This window comes from Pan paniscus, chromosome 6, assembly GCF_029289425.2.
Source record: "Pan paniscus chromosome 6, NHGRI_mPanPan1-v2.0_pri, whole genome shotgun sequence".
Classification (NCBI taxonomy): Eukaryota; Metazoa; Chordata; class Mammalia; order Primates; family Hominidae; genus Pan; species Pan paniscus.
This window is the reverse complement of record NC_073255.2, coordinates 185,399,899-185,418,899: the sequence shown is the minus strand read 5'-3', so window position 1 is coordinate 185,418,899 and position 19,001 is coordinate 185,399,899. Positions and strand designations below refer to the sequence as shown.

Here is a 19,001-nt window from a genome sequence, read left to right as displayed (position 1 = left end):
ATTATACCTTTGTTTAGTTGGCAGCATTTTTTCTTAGTGATACAGAAGATAATGATGTACCTTGAAATCGCTGTCATCATAGATTGTATGAAATATGGTGTTTCAAGGGACTATGTGCACTGACACATTTTAGCAATATGGTATCATGGCAATATAAGGAGCGGGAAGAGCAGGGGCTCCAGAGTCAGGCTTTTGGAGTTTACATTCTAGCCCGAGAACCATGCGCAACTTTGGGCAAGCTACTTATCCTTTCTTTTCTATAGTTTTCTCACCTGTAAAATGGGGGCTAAGAGTAGTACCCATCTTACAGTGTTGTAATGAGGATTAAATAGAAGACATGTAATGTGTTTAAAATAGCCTAGCACATAGAAAGTACTTAGTAATCAGCTAATATTATTAATTCAGAGATTACAGTTTTGCAGAATAGATTTGAATTTACTTTGTTGTGATTGAAACACAAACCCATTACCCTTAATATTTATGTATCATCTGATAATATCAGCAATTGACACTTAGATTTTTAAAAAGGAAGATAAAGATAAGGAAGATTAACCTAACAAGTTTTCTTATTCTTATTAAGTAAGATTTAAGTGGCTTATTTGGTATACATATTACTATTCTGTGTGGTTGGAATGTAAGAGAAATGAAGGATGAGCTAGGAAATAAATGTATAGGAAAAGCATGGAGCAGTTAATCAGATCGCTGAATCTCATATAAGTACAGTTTTTGATTCTTACTGATATTGGTAAGTATGGGAAGGGTTGGAGGTTTTGAAAATTTGGAAAATTTGAAGCATTTTTGCACCCTAAGTAAAAGAAAAGAGAGAATCCTATTTGGTTTATATGACCACTTTACTGTCCTAGGTAAGGACTTTTTTTTCAAAATTAAATATTTAGGTAGGCAGCATCTCTTTACAATATGATGGCTACAGCTTAAGGTTGTCCTTTTATTCTTAAGAGTCAATTTTATTTTTTCTGTTTTAGTGTTCGGTGACCAGTGACTTGGATTTTCCAACACAAGTCATCCCATTAAAGACTCTGAATGCAGTTGCTTCAGTACCCATAATGTATTCTTGGTCTCCCCTACAGCAGAATTTTATGGTATGTAAATAAGATATCTTCTGCTTATTTGATAATAACTTATTTGAAGTAAAAAAGCATAGATAATTTTATTGTCAAGGTGAATCAAGACAGTATAAATTCTAAAAAGCTATCAAAATAACGCTTGAAGTAATTTTTTAAAATTGATTAATGTAGTTTTTTTAAGGCCTGTGCAGTATTACTCTTTTCCTATACTCTCCAAAGGAAAAGTGTTCAGCAGTAACCATACCTAGGATTAAAAATATTTAAAAGATGGGCTGGGCATTGTGGCTCATGCCTGTAATCCCAGCACTTTGGGAGGCTGAGGCAGATGGATTACTTGAGTCTGGGAATTGGAGATCCACCTGGGCAATATGGCAAAACGCTGTGTCCTCAAAACAAAAATTAGCTGGGTGTGGCGCATGTCTGTAGTCCCAAGCTACTCAGGAGGCTGAGGTGGAAGGATGGCTTGAGGGAGGCGGAGGTTGTAGTGAGCTGAGATTGTGCCATTGCACTCTAGCTTGGGTGACAGCCAGACCCTGTCTCAAAAAAACAAAAGGAATGAAGCTTATAGTTCTTATCCTTAAAAAAGTCAGTGTCCTGTAATCTAAGTCTGACTTTGAGTTTTTGTTAATTGAGAACTTATTATTTAAAACAATTTTAGGTAGCATTTTATTGTGATAATGTACATTATGGTGTAAAATTCATAGGGCTTGTAAAACATGAGCTGAAACATAGTTCCATTGCTAACTCTGACGCAGCAGCTTTTGTAATAAAATGCTAAAGAGAAACTGAAGCATGTGTTCTTGACTTGTATTGCTAAATAAAAAATATATAGTTGTATTACTTAATTGATATATAAAGTGGGAAGGCTAATAAAATGTTGATAGAAGTCCTTGGTGAACCTGCTTTAGGGAAGTTTTTAGTAACTTTTATACTTTGTACAGTAGAGTCTCAACTTCAGTTACTCTTCTGTAGTTGTATAAATTTGAGTGTAGTTTGAGAATTACATTGCATGACCTTGAGGGAAGTTTCATGTTTTCACAGACTGAAATTCTGGAAGAATATATTATTTAAATTTGTCATTAAATATAATTTATGAATCACCCATGGATTTTGCTGGTCTAGCCTGGGTGACAGAGCCAGACCCTGTCTGATTTTGCTGACCAAAGCAGATTAGGCACACAATCTTTATTGTAACTAAGGTACGTTTTGGAGAGCAGGATGATGTGGATATGATTGAAAAGACAAAATATCTAAGTGTCACTTGATTTTGGCTTAGATAGAAAGAAATCAACCCCTAGTTTAAATGAGATTAGTGCAAGTGAAATGAGATGAAAACAGGCCTCTAGTGTGTACATAAGCTTGAATTTGAATATATGAATACATTAAAACCTGCATTTTAATTATATGCTCCTTTTATCCCGCTTTTTCTTTTCCTTGTCTGTCTACGGTACTGTTATCTTTATGAACTCTCCAGTTGTCCTAAACTTGTTACCTAGGGATTATTTGAGATTTTTTCCACATTTCCTGGCTGCTACTAGTCCTGTGTGTGGCCTTTCCCAGCGTGTTCTTCCCTGTGGGCCACGATCATAGTGCCGGGCCGAGCCTACGCCATCTCACCCTTTAAAGAGCTTCTGTGTCCTCCCAGTCAGGCATAGCCAGTCCATTCTGCTTATTAGAATTATCTTTCTAAAATTCTGTTTTCAACCAATACTCTTTTCAAAGGCCTCTTAAGACTTAGACTTGTCTTCACTTGGAATTAGTCTCTTTAAACATGTACTTCAGAACTGTCCAGTCTTTATCTATAACTGCTGTCATTTTTATTCTTCATTGAAAATGCTCTTCCTCCTATGAATGTCAACTTTCTTTACCTTGTATGCTTAAGTATTCTATTCTGTCTTAACTTTTGTTTGATTGGCTATTCTTCTTTCTTCTCTGTTGTCTTCCAAAGCTTGATAAAAACTCATCTATCATCTTTACTAGCACTGTCAACTTTGATATTCATCTCATTCATCTAAATATTGAAATATTTTATGTTTTTGTAGAATGTTCTTATTTTACATATAAGTACATATCCTTTTGGCATAAACTTTAATGGACTATCAATACTCTGTATCCCTAGAATTTTATTATATTGGATGTCTTACTTTTTTTTTTCATTTTACTTTAAACTATTACAAGTTAGTGGCTGTTTTAATAACTGGATCATCAAGTGGAGTTTGGGAGTCTTAGGGTAGTTTTTTGGTATGGGTCTTTATAGTTGATCTTGATATACCATATTTCATCATCCTCTATTAACATCTAAAGTGCGTGTTAAAACTGATGATGGCTGGGCATGGTGGCTCATGGTGCCAGACACCTGTTATCCCAGCACTTTGGGAGCCAAGGCGGGTGGATCACTTGAGCTCAGGAGTTCGAGACCAGCCTGGGCAGCATAGTGAGACACTCGTCTCAATTAAAAAACAAAAACAAAAACAGAAAAACAAACAGACGATGTCTTCTCATAATCTAGAGCATCTTTTTCTTTCTTAGAGGTATGTACAATAATGGTGGTAAGTTTTAATGATTGATGACAGACTAAGTGCATTCTTTTTTCTAGAATTAAATTTTTTTTCTGTCAACAGTTTTCTCAGATATGCTTATTGGTGAGAGGGGTATTTTATTTTTTGATAAATTTTAGAGTTTGCTCTCTGACTAGTATTTTAAATCTGGAGAACTGGGTAAAGACATGTACACATGAAAAAAAGGTTGTATTTTAGTTATTTCACATTTGATACTTAGAGTAAACCTGCTTTTTAAATATACTTTTTTCTTTTAGGTGGAAGATGAAACTGTTTTACATAACATTCCTTATATGGGAGATGAAGTTTTAGACCAGGATGGTACTTTCATTGAAGAACTAATAAAAAATTATGATGGGAAAGTACACGGGGATAGAGGTGAGCCATATGCTTCTTCTCTTGGAAAAAGGGGCTAAAGAATTGAGAGACACTTTTGTTTATGAAGCATATAGGGCATGAGAAAAATTTTAATATTAAAATTAAGTTTTGCACTGAACTATAAGGGACTGAACCTGGGCCCAGGCCTAAGATTTTCAGTATTTTCCCTAACTATTTTTGGGAAAATTAGTTAGGAGGATCATGTTTGCCACCTGATAATTATGCATAGTTGGCTATAACATAATGGCAATAACATGTAAATTAAATAGAACTTGAGTGTATGTAGATTTTAAGATTCTTTAGTAGTAAAATTAATTAGGATTGGGGCTCTGCTTCTGTGGCATATGGGGGCTCCAACAGCCCCTACTACTAAAAAATACCGCTCCTCTAGGGACTACAGTACCTGAAATTCAATCCTTAGAGTCATGGTTTCAGTTTTTTGTGTCCAGGAGGCCCTGTTAAAGTGTCTGAAAGGATAATATTTGTAATATCATCATCCATTGTCATTATCAGCAGAAAGCAGGGTCTGAAATGATCAGTTAAAGGACAGATCCATTGTTTGGGAGGAGGCTAAAGCCACAATCAGTTCCTAGAAGATTCAGTTTTCTACTAGAAAGTTTTGGGGAGGGGCCATTCTACAGAAAGTAGCAGGTATTAAAGATAAGTTTGCTTCCTTTGCCTAACGCCAGTCTTGAAAATGATCTTATCTTTTCCTCCCCTCATTTCAATAATAATGTTTTAGTGCCAGTTACTAGGCTATGCCTGTTTTGTCCAAGTAGAAAAAGGATACATAAACTTTAGACATTACTGCTTCTCCTGTGTGTTTCTGACATTTGATGCGTTTCAGAATGTGGGTTTATAAATGATGAAATTTTTGTGGAGTTGGTGAATGCCCTTGGTCAATATAATGATGATGACGATGATGATGATGGAGACGATCCTGAAGAAAGAGAAGAAAAGCAGAAAGATCTGGAGGATCACCGAGATGGTATGCCTGATTATTAGGATTCTGTGTAGCCATTACAGCTTTCTTTCAAAAACAGTAGAAAGAGTAGAAATAGGGCTTAGTTTCTTCTTTCTCTTTTTCTTTCTTTGTTAAATATCACATTGATAGCAGTATAATCAAAATTAACATATTATTGCCAGGCAGGGTGGCTAACCCTGTAATCCTAGCACTTGGGAGGCTAAGGTGGGCAGATTGCTTGAGCCCAGGAGTTCAAGACCAACCTGGGCAACATAGTGAGACCCCATCTCTACTAAAAAGTAAAAAAATGAGACAGGGTGATTGCTTGAGCCCAGGAGGTGTAGGCTGCATTGAGCTGTGATTGTGCCACTGCACAGTCTGGCTGGGTGACAGAGTGAGACCCTGCCTTAAAAAAGAAAAAAAAAGCATAATACTTGCAACATTATCTTCACTTGAGTATCTTTGTTTCCTTTGGCTAGCAAAGAACGTAATTTTTTGTGTGCTTCACTGGGCATCATTATAATATATAACATTGATATTCACCATGTACAAGTTGTGTACTAATCACTTCTTATGCACCAGCTCACTTAATCCTCATAATAGCTTCATGAGATGGATGTTATTATCAGATCCATTTTCTTTTTTGAGACGGAGTCTCGCTCTGTCGCCCAGGCTAGAGTACAGTGGCCCCATCTCAGCTTACTGCAAGCTTCGCCTCCCGGGTTCACGCCATTCTGCCTCAGCCTCCCGAGTAGCTGGGACTATAGGCGCCTGCCACCACACCCAGCTAATTTTTTGTATTTTTTAGTAGAGACGGGGTTTCACCGTGTTAGCCAGGATGGTCTCTATCTCCTGACCTCGTGATCCACCTGCCTCGGCCTCCCAAAGTGCTAGGATTACAGGCGTGAGCCACTGCGCCCCACCTGTCAGATCCATTTTCTATTTGAGGGGATAGATTTAGAGAGGTTAAGTAACTTATAAGATTACACTATTGGGAAGAAACAGAGTCAATAGTTGGTGTTCTCTACTTGGCAAAGCTCATGCTAAGGCAGCATAGAATAGAATAATTTGGCGGGTGAAATAGCAATTTCTAAGAAGCATATTTCAAAAAAGAGAAAATAACAAAAAGGTACCTTATTGACCTTATTGATCATCTAGTTCAGCTCCTTCATTTTACAGATGAGTAAACAGACCCAAGAGGTAAAGTGATCACTCTCAGTCACAAAATCAGTTAGTAGCAGAGCTGGGAGTAGAACCTAGGTTTTCTGCTTTCCAGTGCTCTTAAAGCTTTTCATATTTGAATTTGAATTTTGTTTTTGACTGACTGGCATTCCACAGACATGTAAAGTATGTGAGAAGTAAGTAAAACACAAAATTGAGATGATTTCTTAGAAAATCAGCTTTGTTATAGAGACATAATTGGGTGGAGAAAATGAAAGATCAAAAACTTGTTTACTTCCATTCTTTTTTTCCTTTCATATTCTCCTGTTTAGATAAAGAAAGCCGCCCACCTCGGAAATTTCCTTCTGATAAAATTTTTGAAGCCATTTCCTCAATGTTTCCAGATAAGGGCACAGCAGAAGAACTAAAGGAAAAGTAAGATTTGTTCCTTTGAGGCAATCTTGCCCTGTATGGTATGTAACTCACCATTTTGGTTTATTACAAATGGAATCAATGTAGCGGATGAGCCACTACACTTTGTTTACAGTGTTTGCAAGATACTTGAAGCAACATGTATACTTGTGGTAGTCTGCATTACAAAATATTTCCTGTAGATAGAATAAATACATATGTATAATTTATATATACACATAAACACACACATATACATAAAATTTACAGTAGTACATTTACAGGAAAATTATCTGGATACTGGTAGAAATTTGATGTTTAGTTAAAACTAATATAATATCCTTTTCCATGATATATTTGAATCATATCGATGAATTTGATCTTGATAACACCATGCACAATATTTAGTTGGCTCTTTATCTAAATAGAGCCATTCCTTTATGTTTTAGGCAAGGTAAACATCAAAAGTAACACATGGAAACCTTTTAGAAACTGTTTTCAAAAAAGTGATTTTTGTTTCATGTTTACTTAAATTTTTCTTGGTTAATGTCAGATATAAAGAACTCACCGAACAGCAGCTCCCAGGCGCACTTCCTCCTGAATGTACCCCCAACATAGATGGACCAAACGCTAAATCTGTTCAGAGAGAGCAAAGCTTACACTCCTTTCATACGCTTTTCTGTAGGCGATGTTTTAAATATGACTGCTTCCTACATCGTAAGTGCAATTATTGTACGTTTTCATTTTCTATCTTTGTCGTGGAATTATGTTTTAAAGCAGCTTGGAGAGTGCTATCATTTATTACAACTAGAATTTATCATTTAATCTTGTTACTTTGAAAAATATCTTTAGATCTCAGTATTATTATTTTTACTTTGTTGCTTGAGGATTGCTCTGAAATCTTTTGCATGTATTTCATTTGGACTACTATTTTCCACTAATATGGAATTCAGGTCAGTGATTTTTTTTTTTTCCCCGTAAGTGCTAACTAAGCAGTTGTTTTACAATAAAACTATTATTATGAACTGGTAGCCCAGAGCAACATTGCTGATATTGATGAATAAATTGTGTTAAATAAGAAATTGGCCAAAAAAATGTTCAGGTAAGTGCTTGTCGATTTAATGTAATTTTATTTTATTTTATTTTATTTTATTTTATTTTATTTTTTTGCTCTCTGGGTAAGTTGTTTTTTTAAAATACCTGCATTTGAATACAAGTAAAACGTAAAATGTTCTTAGTGAAAATTTAAGTATGGTATATACAAAAATACTTTTTTCCTCTGGCATTTCTAGGGAATGTGGTTTCTTAGTAAATTTTCCTGGTAATTGAAACTTCTAAGCACAGTTTAAAAGCGTCAACTACTTTTGAGGCACATATTTTGAAAATGTATTTAATACTTCCTAATTTTCCTAGAGTAGTTTGCTTATTATAGTTTGGTTTTTCCTATTTTGTATTTTAGCACGTCTGTCTGTGGCATGGTAATTTCTTTAGGGGCTTTGACCCATTGTAAAATCGTTTTCCCCTGTACTCAACGGCCCCACATTGCTTTGTTGTTTTGAGTTCCTGTGCCTACCATTGACAGATTTATTCCTCCTCATTCACCAATGATAACGTCTTTTTAAGCTTGCCCAAGCAGCTGTACCTCACCTCCTCCTAAATGTTTGCTCTACTTGTTTTTGCTGCAGCTAATAATGTGTTGAGTGATGTAATACATTGGTCTGGAAATGTTAAGTTTTGTTTTTGTGTGTGACATATTAGTGGTTTAGTTATCTTAAAATAGAAAAACTTGAAGTAGATTTTTAGAATTACCATTATATTGTTACCTCCTTGCTCTTGTTCTAACTCCTCATCTAGTTTAAATTGATTTGGTAGTTTTAAAAATTCATAGTAAGTCATCCCTTTGTTGCTTCAGCCATTGGACAGTTAAGCCCTTGAAATAGTTGTCTTGAATTTCATTTTAATTTCCCTTTACACACCATCAATTTATGAATTACATCGAGTTTTTATTAAGACTATTGTACATTGTATGTAGATATCATTATAGCAAAAGAATTGAGTGGAAGCACTATTTTGGAGTCGCTGAAAGGTCCTTCCAATTTGTTGTTTATAGATGTAGCATTTAATAAAGTTTTTTGCTGTAAAAATGAACCATAGAAGTAGGACACTACTTTTAAACATTACGAGTTTTTTATTGTGCTATTCAGAGATGAGTAATTTTTTTTTTTTTAACTTGAATCTTGAACCTGTTACTTATCTCATTCTAGCTGGGGAGAACAGTGGAATATTTTACTTTAATAAAGTTGGCTTTCATGGGGCTAATTGGCTGCCTCCTTGTAGCATTTGGTGGCCATGGGTCCAACTGTGCTAGGCCCACTTTTACTTCTTTTTACAGTAGAGCCAGTGTCTTCATCATTCAGTCCTGTTGAGTTCTGTAGGAACTTCATTGTTTTACGTTAACTTCGACAAAATACCACACATGGTATATTTTTCTTAGGTAAAATAAGTTACTAAATAAATCATTAAATATATACAATCATGCATTACTTATGGACGGAGATGCATTCTGAGAAATGTGTTGTTAGGTGATTTTGGCATTATGTAAACACAGAGTGTACTTATACAAACCTAGATGGTACAGCCCATGACACACCTAGGCCACATACCCCTGCAGCATGCCACTGTACTGGATACTGGAGGCAGTTGTGACACATTGGCAAGTATTTGTATATTTAAATCATAATAAACATAGAAAATATACAGTAAAAATACAATATTATCTTATGGTACCACTATTGTATATGCGGTCCATCATTGACTCAGATGGTATGCAGCACATGACTGTTTTTTTGTTGTTGTTGTTTTTTTTTTTTTTTTTTTTTTTTGAGACGAAGTCTCGTTCTGTTGCTCAGTCTGAAGTGCAGTGGTGTGATTTCAGCTCGCTGCAACCTCTGCCCGCTGGATTCAAAGGATTCTCCTGTCTCAGCCACCTGAGTAGCTGGGATTACAGGCGCCCGCCACCACGTCCAGCTAATTTTTGTATTTTTAGTAGAGATGGGGTTTCACCATGTTGGCCAGGCTGGTCTTGAACTCCTGACCTCAAGTGATCCACCTGCCCTGGCCTCCCAAAGTGTTGGGACTACAGGTGTGAGCTACCACGCCTGGTCGATTGTATGTTGAATATAGCATTTTGTGCTTTAGTTTTCTGGTCTCTATCTTGGGGATACGGTAGTACTTCCTTTACAGAGCTGTTGTGAGGATTAGATGAATTAATGTGGGGAAGATACTTAAAATGGTACCTGGCTCTTGTTAGCTGTTGTTGTTTTTAAAATAGGTCATCATTCACATGGTTTACGTTTCCAAAAAGTATTAATATGAAGATGTGCTGGGCGCGGTGGCTCATCCTTTTAATCCCAGTGCTTTGGGAGGCAGAGGTGGGAGGACTGCTTGAGCCCAAAAGTTTGAGGCTGCAGTGAGCTATGATCATGCCACTGTACTCCAGCTGGGTGACAGAGTGAGACCCCATCTCTTAAAAAAAAAAAAAAAAAAAAAAGTATGAAAATGTGTACAATAAAGTCTCCCAATGACTTTCTGTTCCCCATCCTTCGAATTTTTACCTCACTCTTCCACTTTTATTAGTAGTTAACCACTTTTATTGGTTCTCATATTTTTTTTACAGTTTCTTTGACAAGTATAAAGATACTCTTTTTTCTGACCGTCTTATTTAAATGGTGGCATAGCATTCAGGCTTTTCCCTTTTTTTGGAATAAGGATAGGATTTAATATTGTAGCTATTAGCTTTATCTGTATAGCTGCATAGCCTGTGCTGTAGGAGGTTCCAGAACTTACTGGACTGGTCTCTAATGGTGACCATTTGGATTATTTTGAGCCTTATGCTGTAACGATGCCACAGCAAATATCTGTACCCATTTCATGCAAGTTTAAGTTTACCTGATAAACTCTATTTAGGTATTGCCAAATGACCTGCCATATGGGGATGCAGCACTTTAAAGCCCTACCAGCAAAGTCAGAGAGCCCTGCCCATAGAAGGTGTTACCAAACTAATTTTTAAAATTGATTTTATAAGTGAAAAATGGCTTTTAGCATTATTTTTAAATTCTTGTTTTTCTTTGTTTTTTAATCTCTGCTTCCCACAGGTGATAAGCATTGTTTTAATATCTGGATTTAATTCCTTTGAATGAGGGTAGGATCTTCCTATATGTTGAAGAGTGAACTATTTTTATTCTTTGTTTTTTTGATTTTGTGAGACGGGTCTCGCTCTGTCGCCCAGGCTGGAGTGCAGTGGTGCAGTCTTGGCTTACGGCGACCTCTGCCTCCTGGATTCAAGTGATTCTCCTGCCTCAGCCTTCTGAGTAGCTGGGATTACAGGCGTGCACCACCTCACCTGGCTCATATTTTTATTTTTAGTAGAAACAGGGTTTCACCATGTTGGCCAGGCTGGTCTCAAACTCCTGACCTTAGGTAATCCACCCACCTCAGCCTCTCACAGTGCTAGGATTACTGGTGTGAGCCACTGCGCCTGGCCTATTTTTATTCTTGGTCTCATAGATCTTTTTGATGTCTTAGGAGCTTTTTATATAATCAGGAAATTAGGTTTTTTGAAATATGAGTTGCAATTTTTTTCAAGTTTATTTGGTAAAAGTCCCATAAGCAAAGTTTAAACTTTTTTTTTTTTTTTTTTTTTTGAGACGGTCTTGCTCTGTCGCTCAGGCTGGAGTGCAATGGTGTGATCTTGGCTCATTGCAGCCTTTGCCTTCTGGGTTCAAGAGATTCTTGTGCCTCAGCCTCTGGAGTAGCTGGGACTACAGGCATGTGCTACCACATCCAGCTAATTTTTCTATTTTTAGTAGAGATATGGTTTTGCCATGTTGGCCAGGCTGGTCTCAAACTCCTGACCTCAAGTGATCTGCCCGCCTCAGCCTCTGAAAGTGCTGAGATTACAGGTGTGAGCCACTGCACCTGGTCAGTTTAAACATTTTTTAAAAAGTAGTTGAATTTATCAGTTAGCTTTCCCATTCCAAGATTATAAAGCGTTTCTCACTTTTTCTAGTATGTTTTAGGCTTCATTTTTAAAAACATAAATCTTTGATCCATTTGGAATTTAATATGATGTGGATTATAAATCTGATCCTCCTCCTCACTTCCAAAGTTGCCTAGTTGTTTCATTTACTGAAAAGTTCATCTTTCACTACCTTGAGATATTTCCTTCATTGCCTGTTGCCATATGTATTTGGGTTTCTCAACATTGTGTTCCTTTAGTCTATTCATGAGGCGGTATTCAGAGATCTCCTGGCAATTCTTGTTTTTCTATATAAATTTATTTATTTAGAGAGAGAGAGATATATACATACACACATACATACACACACAGGGTCTTGCTCTGTCACCCAGGCCAGAGTGGTGCAGTGGCACAATCATGGCTCACTGCAGCCTTGACTTCCTGAGCTCAAGCTCTTCTCCTATCTCAGCTTCCTGCATAGCTGGGACTACAAGCATGCACCACCATTGCTGGTTAGTTTTCTTTTTCTTTTTTAGAGATAGGGTCTCACTATGTTGCCCAGGCTGGTCTTAAACTCCTGGCCTCAAGTGATGCTCCTACTTTGGGCTCCCAAAATGCTGGAATTACAGGCGTGAGCCACTGCACCCAGCCTATATACATTTCAAAATCTGTTTGTCTAGTTCTTTTTAAAAAAAATTAGTGGTATGTTTATTGGAATCCCATTAAATTTATAAATTACCTAACTTCTTTTTAAAATATAAGGGTTAAGTCTAACTAACCATACCATCACCTCTCTTTTTGTGTCCTTTAATTACCTCCCAAGTTTTCTTTATGTGACTCTTGTACATTTTTTGTTGAGTATTTCTAGGTATTAAACTTGCTGCTGCTGTTGGGCTTTTTCCACATTTTGTCTTCTGTTTTGTACCCTGCTACCTTACTGCATTGTCTTCATGTTTTATCAGTTTCTCAGTACATTCTTAGGAGTTTTCCAGCTGTGTAATTATACTGTCTGTAGTTATTAATGGTTTTGCCTTCTATCCAGTCTTTATAACTGAAGCTTCTTTCTCTTTTCTACCTACTTTATTTATTTATTTTTTGGTTGGGCGGGGGAGGGGAGTGGGGAGGCTTTCTCATAAAAACCAGAAAGCCTGCTAGACAAATTCTAAAAGAGCTGTAACTGTCTTTTCTACCTACTTTAGCTTGTATTTTCAGTACAGTTTAAAAATTAGTAGTGCTGGTAGATAGAGATAAATGTTCTGTCTCTTCTGGATGAGTTTTAGAAAATTGTTCTTTACATCCAGGTTTTGAGATTTATTTGTATGAAGTTTATGTGTTCTCTAATGTTCGTTTTATTTTTGTTAATATTCTTGTTCTCTATATATTTCATTGTCACTTTTTTGTTAAGAAGTGGTTTTTGTATTTTAAATTATGTATTTTTTTTCTCCAGAGAACCAGCTACAATGTTAGTTTAACTCATAAACAGAAAAATAGTTGTATTAGGGTTCCTTAGCAAACGTAATCCAGCACCAGATTAGTATTGGTGTTAGGCTGTCTGGAGCCTAATTGCTCACACGCTTCCAACAGAATCTGAGCCTTGAATTTTTCTTCTTTAAAAACACAACTTTGTCCTTTTTTTTTTTTCCTTCCTTTTCTCAGTCTTTAAGTATGGCTTTTTACAAATATTTAAAAGATGATTTGTTTTGTGGAAATGTCACTTGTTTTTCTCCAAATTAATTTTCATCTTGTATAATTCTGAATAGTCCATTTCCAGCATTTCCCTTTTGTATATGAGGAAATAAGTTTTTGCAAGAAATTCTGTGAAGTTAGCAGTGCTGTCATTGTTCACACTCTTTTCATGTAGCAGTGTACCCGCATTTGAATCTTTCTGTTACATTATTTTGGAATTTTAGGTTTCAAACAGTGTATCTTTCTAAAATCCGTTTTTTTGACATTGTAATTTTCTGTGGCAAGACACTATAAGCTCTCACCAGGTTCTTGGATTGGGTATGATTCACAGGAATTGAATGTTAGTAATCTGGGGCTGTCCTCTTTATCATTAAAAATGAGTTTTTACAACTGGTGACAAGCTGATTGCTGACCTTTCTTTAGAAATCAAGAAATTGTATGTCAGAATTAAAAATAGGAAATCTGATTTAATTGTAGAGGGACTATCAACTGCTTAGACAGAGATAGTAAGATTGAATTTAAGTAAATGTTTATAACCATAGTTATGTGCATCAGTTTTACCTGCAAGGAGAAAAATGAGAAATCACGACTCATTCCAGAATTTACTGTTTTTCCTTCCTGCTTAATGGTTGGAGGAGGAGGAATGGAGAATACATTGTGATCATTCAGTAAGAGCCTGAAGGAAAGTTGTATGAAGTAACGTAAACCACATATTAGCAAGATTATAATCCATTACTTGACTTTTCCAGTGGAACTGGAAGAGTGAAAAAGTAAGTATTTTATAGTTATATTAGATTCTTTGTTTCATTTATTTTGCAGCTTTTCATGCAACACCCAACACTTATAAGCGGAAGAACACAGAAACAGCTCTAGACAACAAACCTTGTGGACCACAGTGTTACCAGCATTTGGTAAGACTTAGTGCCTAATTATTGCAGAGGGTACTTGAGAGGACTTAATTTTGCACTTTGGTGGAGGTGATCAAGTCAGCGTTAATGTTGTCTGCACCCGTGCTGTTATGGGCCATATGATAGACAGAGCTTTCTCACCCATGCTGTTTCTTCCATAGCTCATGTACTGCACATTTTAGTCCTTCATTAATGTGGTATTATTCTTTTTAAAATCTGTGTTATCTCTTCGGCAACATTTCAAGGTCTTTAGGATCAAGGACTTTGATGCCTTCCACAAAGTCTATGAGAGTTGCAAGGCACAGATAGTCCGCTTAGAAAGCAGGCATGCAGTAATCATACGCAGTAGATCCCAAGCCCCTCTCATAGCCATATCCCTCTACTTGAGTTTTAGATGCACTGTCATTTCAGCTATATGATAGGTTCCACAGATTTTTTTTTTTTTAAATGATGGAGAAAAGGTAAGGGGTTAGGAAAATATGAGGTAGAAAAGTTGTTTTTTACGGGTACTCTCTTATTTTTACCATTTCCCCTCTTTGAACCAAGCCACTCCTACCTAGGAACTAAATGGGTATATATTGCCTGTTGGATTTTGGACAGAAGATTCATTGAATGGCACCTGCAGAAGGTATCCTATTTTTAAGCAATTTGGTTTTTGTAGAATGAAGTATAAAACTGTTGGCTGCTGTCAAACTTCTCCCTTCTATTTCCACTAAAAAAATGGAATTCTTGAGCACTTGTTTTATAATATTCTTTACAAGGCAGAATTTTGTTTGGCTCATCTAAAATGTTTCTGTGGTCTCTATAAACCATGCTCTTACCATTGTTTTATACTTTGAGACTGGATTATTGTACTTCATAATGCAAGATGTAACCCTCACAGTCTTATTCCTGAAGTTCCTTTCATGTCTTCCTGTGGCTGTGTATCCTTCACAGGAAAAAAAAAAATGTTGGATGTTTTAATAGTAAGACAGGAAGTGACAAAGTCAAGCATGTTTGTGTTTTGTGTTCTTGTATAGTTTAAATATTAACACGAAGAGGTATGCATTATCTTAAACTCTGCATAGGTAGTCTGACTCCGTGCACATTAGGTATATGATTCTTTTGTAAAGATTCACTTTTAAATAGACTGTATGTCCATAGAGATAATTACCTTTATTACATGAAGTATATTTCATACTTTATCTTCTTATATTTTAACTTAATTATAACTAGCTAATATATTTTACAAATTCACAATATAGAACTGTCTTGCCTGATTTTTGTACCATTCTAGGAATATATAGAACCCATATTTCTCTTTCTGAAATTTTCAGACTATCAAAAGCATATCAAAACAAGTATATTAGACATGCAAATGATTATTTGTGATAAATGGATAATGTGATACATTTTTTGACTAACCTGGCTTATATAGTATTTTTTTTCTCTTCCATCAAAATGAGTTTTAGAACTTTGCCCTGATGTTGACATTTTTCATTTCGTAGGAGGGAGCAAAGGAGTTCGCTGCTGCTCTCACCGCTGAGCGTATAAAGACCCCACCAAAACGTCCAGGAGGCCGCAGAAGAGGACGGCTTCCCAATAACAGTAGCAGGCCCAGCACCCCCACCATTAATGTGCTGGAATCAAAGGATACAGACAGTGATAGGGAAGCAGGGACTGAAACGGGGGGAGAGAACAATGATAAAGAAGAAGAAGAGAAGAAAGATGAAACTTCGAGCTCCTCTGGTAAGACACGTCTAATAACTGGGTTTTACTGTTCCGTGAAAGTTCATATTGTGAGGATTAAGGATGTCTAATGCATTGAATAATTTTCTTAGTTGGTTAGTTTCAGTATCAAGACCAGAGTTATCTCAAGAATGTGTAGCTGTGTTGTTTCTGTTTCCTGCCTGCACCCCTACCCTAGCGTGTGGTGTTTGCCCTGCTTGGTTGTTTGAAAGTTGATGATGCACTTTATTCTCATTCTTTGTGCCATTTTCCTTTTTCGATCTTTCTCAGGTAGGGAATAATGAAATTTGGATCATTTGGTTTAATATTCTTGATGTTCTATGAGTAGTTTTGTTGGAAAATGTGAACTACCGATGAGTTAGTATTTTACCGATTGGATTTTAGTTGTCCTTATCTTTTTGCTTTTTTCTTAAGCACACCCTGAATTTTACTTCTTAATATTATTTCCAATCATTTCTTGACCAGTGCTTACATTTGGTTTTGTAGAAGCAAATTCTCGGTGTCAAACACCAATAAAGATGAAGCCAAATATTGAACCTCCTGAGAATGTGGAGTGGAGTGGTGCTGAAGCCTCAATGTTTAGAGTCCTCATTGGCACTTACTATGACAATTTCTGTGCCATTGCTAGGTTAATTGGGACCAAAACATGTAGACAGGTAAGATATCCGATAAAAATGTTGTTAAAAGAGCTTCAAACATAGAGATAAAACTGTACTCGTTGTCCAAACAAAGAAAATTCTTGGTTATTACTAAGCTCCTATTCATCTCCTAAAAATAATTTTTTTTTCTTCCCAAGAGGGAATTGAATGAAAATTATTCTCCAGGTATGTTACAGAATTTCCCCAATGTAGACTTTTAAGGTTAGATAGCAGTAGCTTTTAAAAGCTAGTAAGAATTGAAATTTAGCATCACAGTTCTTGACCAGAATATAATTACAGCTACCCCTAATGTGAGGGTAGGGACAGCGATGTGTGTTATATCCCCAGCATCTAGCAGTGTCACAGAAGAGACAAAGACATTTTTCTGGTATGCATGAGTATAAGAATGGTTTGCCTAAATAAGACTGTCCTCATGGCTCTGTGACTGTGCCTCTTGTCAGGTGTATGAGTTTAGAGTCAAAGAATCTAGCATCATAGCTCCAGCTCCCGCTGAGGATGTGGATACTCCTCCAAGGAAAAAGAAGAGGAAACACCGGTGAGTCTGTCATGAAGCTGCTTAGAGAAGTCAACATAGATAGACACTGCAGGCAAGGCCCTTCCTAAGGGCTGTTGTTGGTTTCTACTTAGTCTATTTTTAAAAAACCTTAAACTGCCATCAAAAACAGAACTATGGAATCTTATTTCCACTGGGAATTGCTAGTATTTTTCTATAAGAATACAGCAGCCTTCAGTATATTTGGTATGTTAAGAGTCATAAAAATTACGGTTACCAGACTGCATTTGGGTTAAGAAAAACATATTTAGTAGCTTTTGCAGTAAAGGTTATGTAAACAATTACTTTAACATCATGAAATGTTCTGTGTTTCTGATGTGAGCTCTGGGCCAGTTTTTAGAAGTATCTTTTATTCCAGGAGCTTGAATTTCTAAGTTGTGTGGCATTGCATTCCAATACTCCTAATGGGTACCCTACTTTAAGCTTGTGTGAATGTTATTTTCACCTTAGCGAATGTTTTCAGGCTGATTTGATTTGTAAATGTAGAGCCAGAAAAATTGATGAGTGGACTATCTGCTCTAATCTCCCCATACCTCTACCTCACATTTTTAAAAATGAGAAACATAATTGGGTAGGTAAGGGTGCAGTTAGATTATGCTTCTTAAATTGTGTACAGGCTCATGTTACATTTTGTTACTGTAACATTTTGTTACTTTAACAAAAATAAGTGTAGGGCCAACCCAATTTAGAATTTTTTTAAAGTCAAGTTTTTATTTTTATTTTTTAGGCTTTAGGAGATGCTTCTGAAATTTTGGTTGAATTATTTCTGACCACGTAGTTCACTTGCTTGGTTTATGATGCCTGAAATAAGAGGAAGTGATCAGTGTCATCCACATCAGAATAAATCAACAGGCAGACACACCTGCTGCTTTGTGCAGCATTGGGAGCTCAGGAGTTCTGACCAGGAGTCATGGATGAACACAGGAAATGACGTCTTGCCACACCTGGGGCAGCCTGAGCCATCAAGCTGTTTGAGTTACTTCAAACTGATGGCAAATATAAACTGGGCAGGGCATGACTCTTGGCTTTAACGCATTCCTGTATTCATGGCACAGATAGATCCAGTTAAGCAGCTCTCTGTTGGATTTGTAGCTTCCCGCAGAAATTTGGTTTAATTTTCTTTGTGTTTTTGCAGGTTGTGGGCTGCACACTGCAGAAAGATACAGCTGAAAAAGGGTTAGCATCTTTCCATTCCTCTCATTATTAGCTTAACAATGTCTGCTTTGTTTTCATTTGTTTTAGACTAGTAACTGGATTAGAGCTTGGGTTATTCTAATATAATTGCCTTCTGTATGTTAAACCAATTTGAATGGAGGACGTCTACTGATGAATCCCCAGTCAGTTCTCTTCTGTAAAGTGGAGGCTGACTGGAAGGTGTGAGTCCGAGTCAGTTGAAGGAGAAGTGCTTTGGGATGGGACTGAGATGTAGCCGTGCTTTAGATGGAACTCATAAGCACTTGGGGGTGGGAGAGTATTTTTGCCATCGTTGTGGAAACCGGAATATGTGTAATGTTATGCATTCAGTAAAGGCAGGCCAGCTACACTCCACAGGTAGTAGGGAAGAATGTACTCGTGTTAATTGTGTATGATCGTTTCCATCTCCCTGGATTCATTGGCCTGCATGATGTTATCTTTACTCAGACGGCTCCTCTAACCATGTTTACAACTATCAACCCTGTGATCATCCACGGCAGCCTTGTGACAGTTCGTGCCCTTGTGTGATAGCACAAAATTTTTGTGAAAAGTTTTGTCAATGTAGTTCAGAGTGTAAGTATTTGTTGCTTTGATGCAATTGCATGAGAACTAAATAGGTCTTTGGTTAGCAATTTAAAAAATCAAAAATAAGAACATGGGAGCACTCCCTTGTTTACTTGACGAAACTCATCAATTTGA

The 19,001-nt window shown here is 36.6% G+C and overlaps 1 protein-coding gene and 1 non-coding gene across 17 annotated transcripts in view; one reads left to right on the top strand and one right to left on the bottom strand.

Moving 5' to 3' along the window:
• EZH2 (enhancer of zeste 2 polycomb repressive complex 2 subunit) overlaps positions 1-19,001 on the top strand; it is a 76,168-nt gene that overhangs the window by 49,780 nt on the left and 7,387 nt on the right. For 7 of the 16 annotated variants that reach the window (XM_034965166.3, XM_057302779.2, XM_055115489.1 and 4 more), the window contains 11 exons: positions 984-1,100; positions 3,901-4,021; positions 4,869-5,009; positions 6,479-6,581; positions 7,111-7,274; positions 14,080-14,171; positions 15,656-15,896; positions 16,383-16,552; positions 16,996-17,090; positions 18,244-18,284; positions 18,750-18,875. In XM_034965166.3, coding sequence (XP_034821057.1) covers positions 984-1,100; positions 3,901-4,021; positions 4,869-5,009; positions 6,479-6,581; positions 7,111-7,274; positions 14,080-14,171; positions 15,656-15,896; positions 16,383-16,552; positions 16,996-17,090; positions 18,244-18,284; positions 18,750-18,875 — 1,411 coding nt within the window. Of the gene's footprint in view, positions 1-983; positions 1,101-3,900; positions 4,022-4,868; positions 5,010-6,478; positions 6,582-7,110; positions 7,290-14,079; positions 14,172-15,655; positions 15,897-16,382; positions 16,553-16,995; positions 17,091-18,243; positions 18,285-18,749; positions 18,876-19,001 lie in introns of all 16 variants that reach the window. The other 9 variants (XM_055115496.2, XM_055115499.1, XM_063606133.1 and 6 more) reach the window with 5 other exon arrangements.
• On the bottom strand, positions 12,695-12,756 carry LOC112440556 (U7 small nuclear RNA). The gene has a single exon (XR_003028589.1). It is a non-coding gene; the product is annotated as a U7 small nuclear RNA (small nuclear RNA).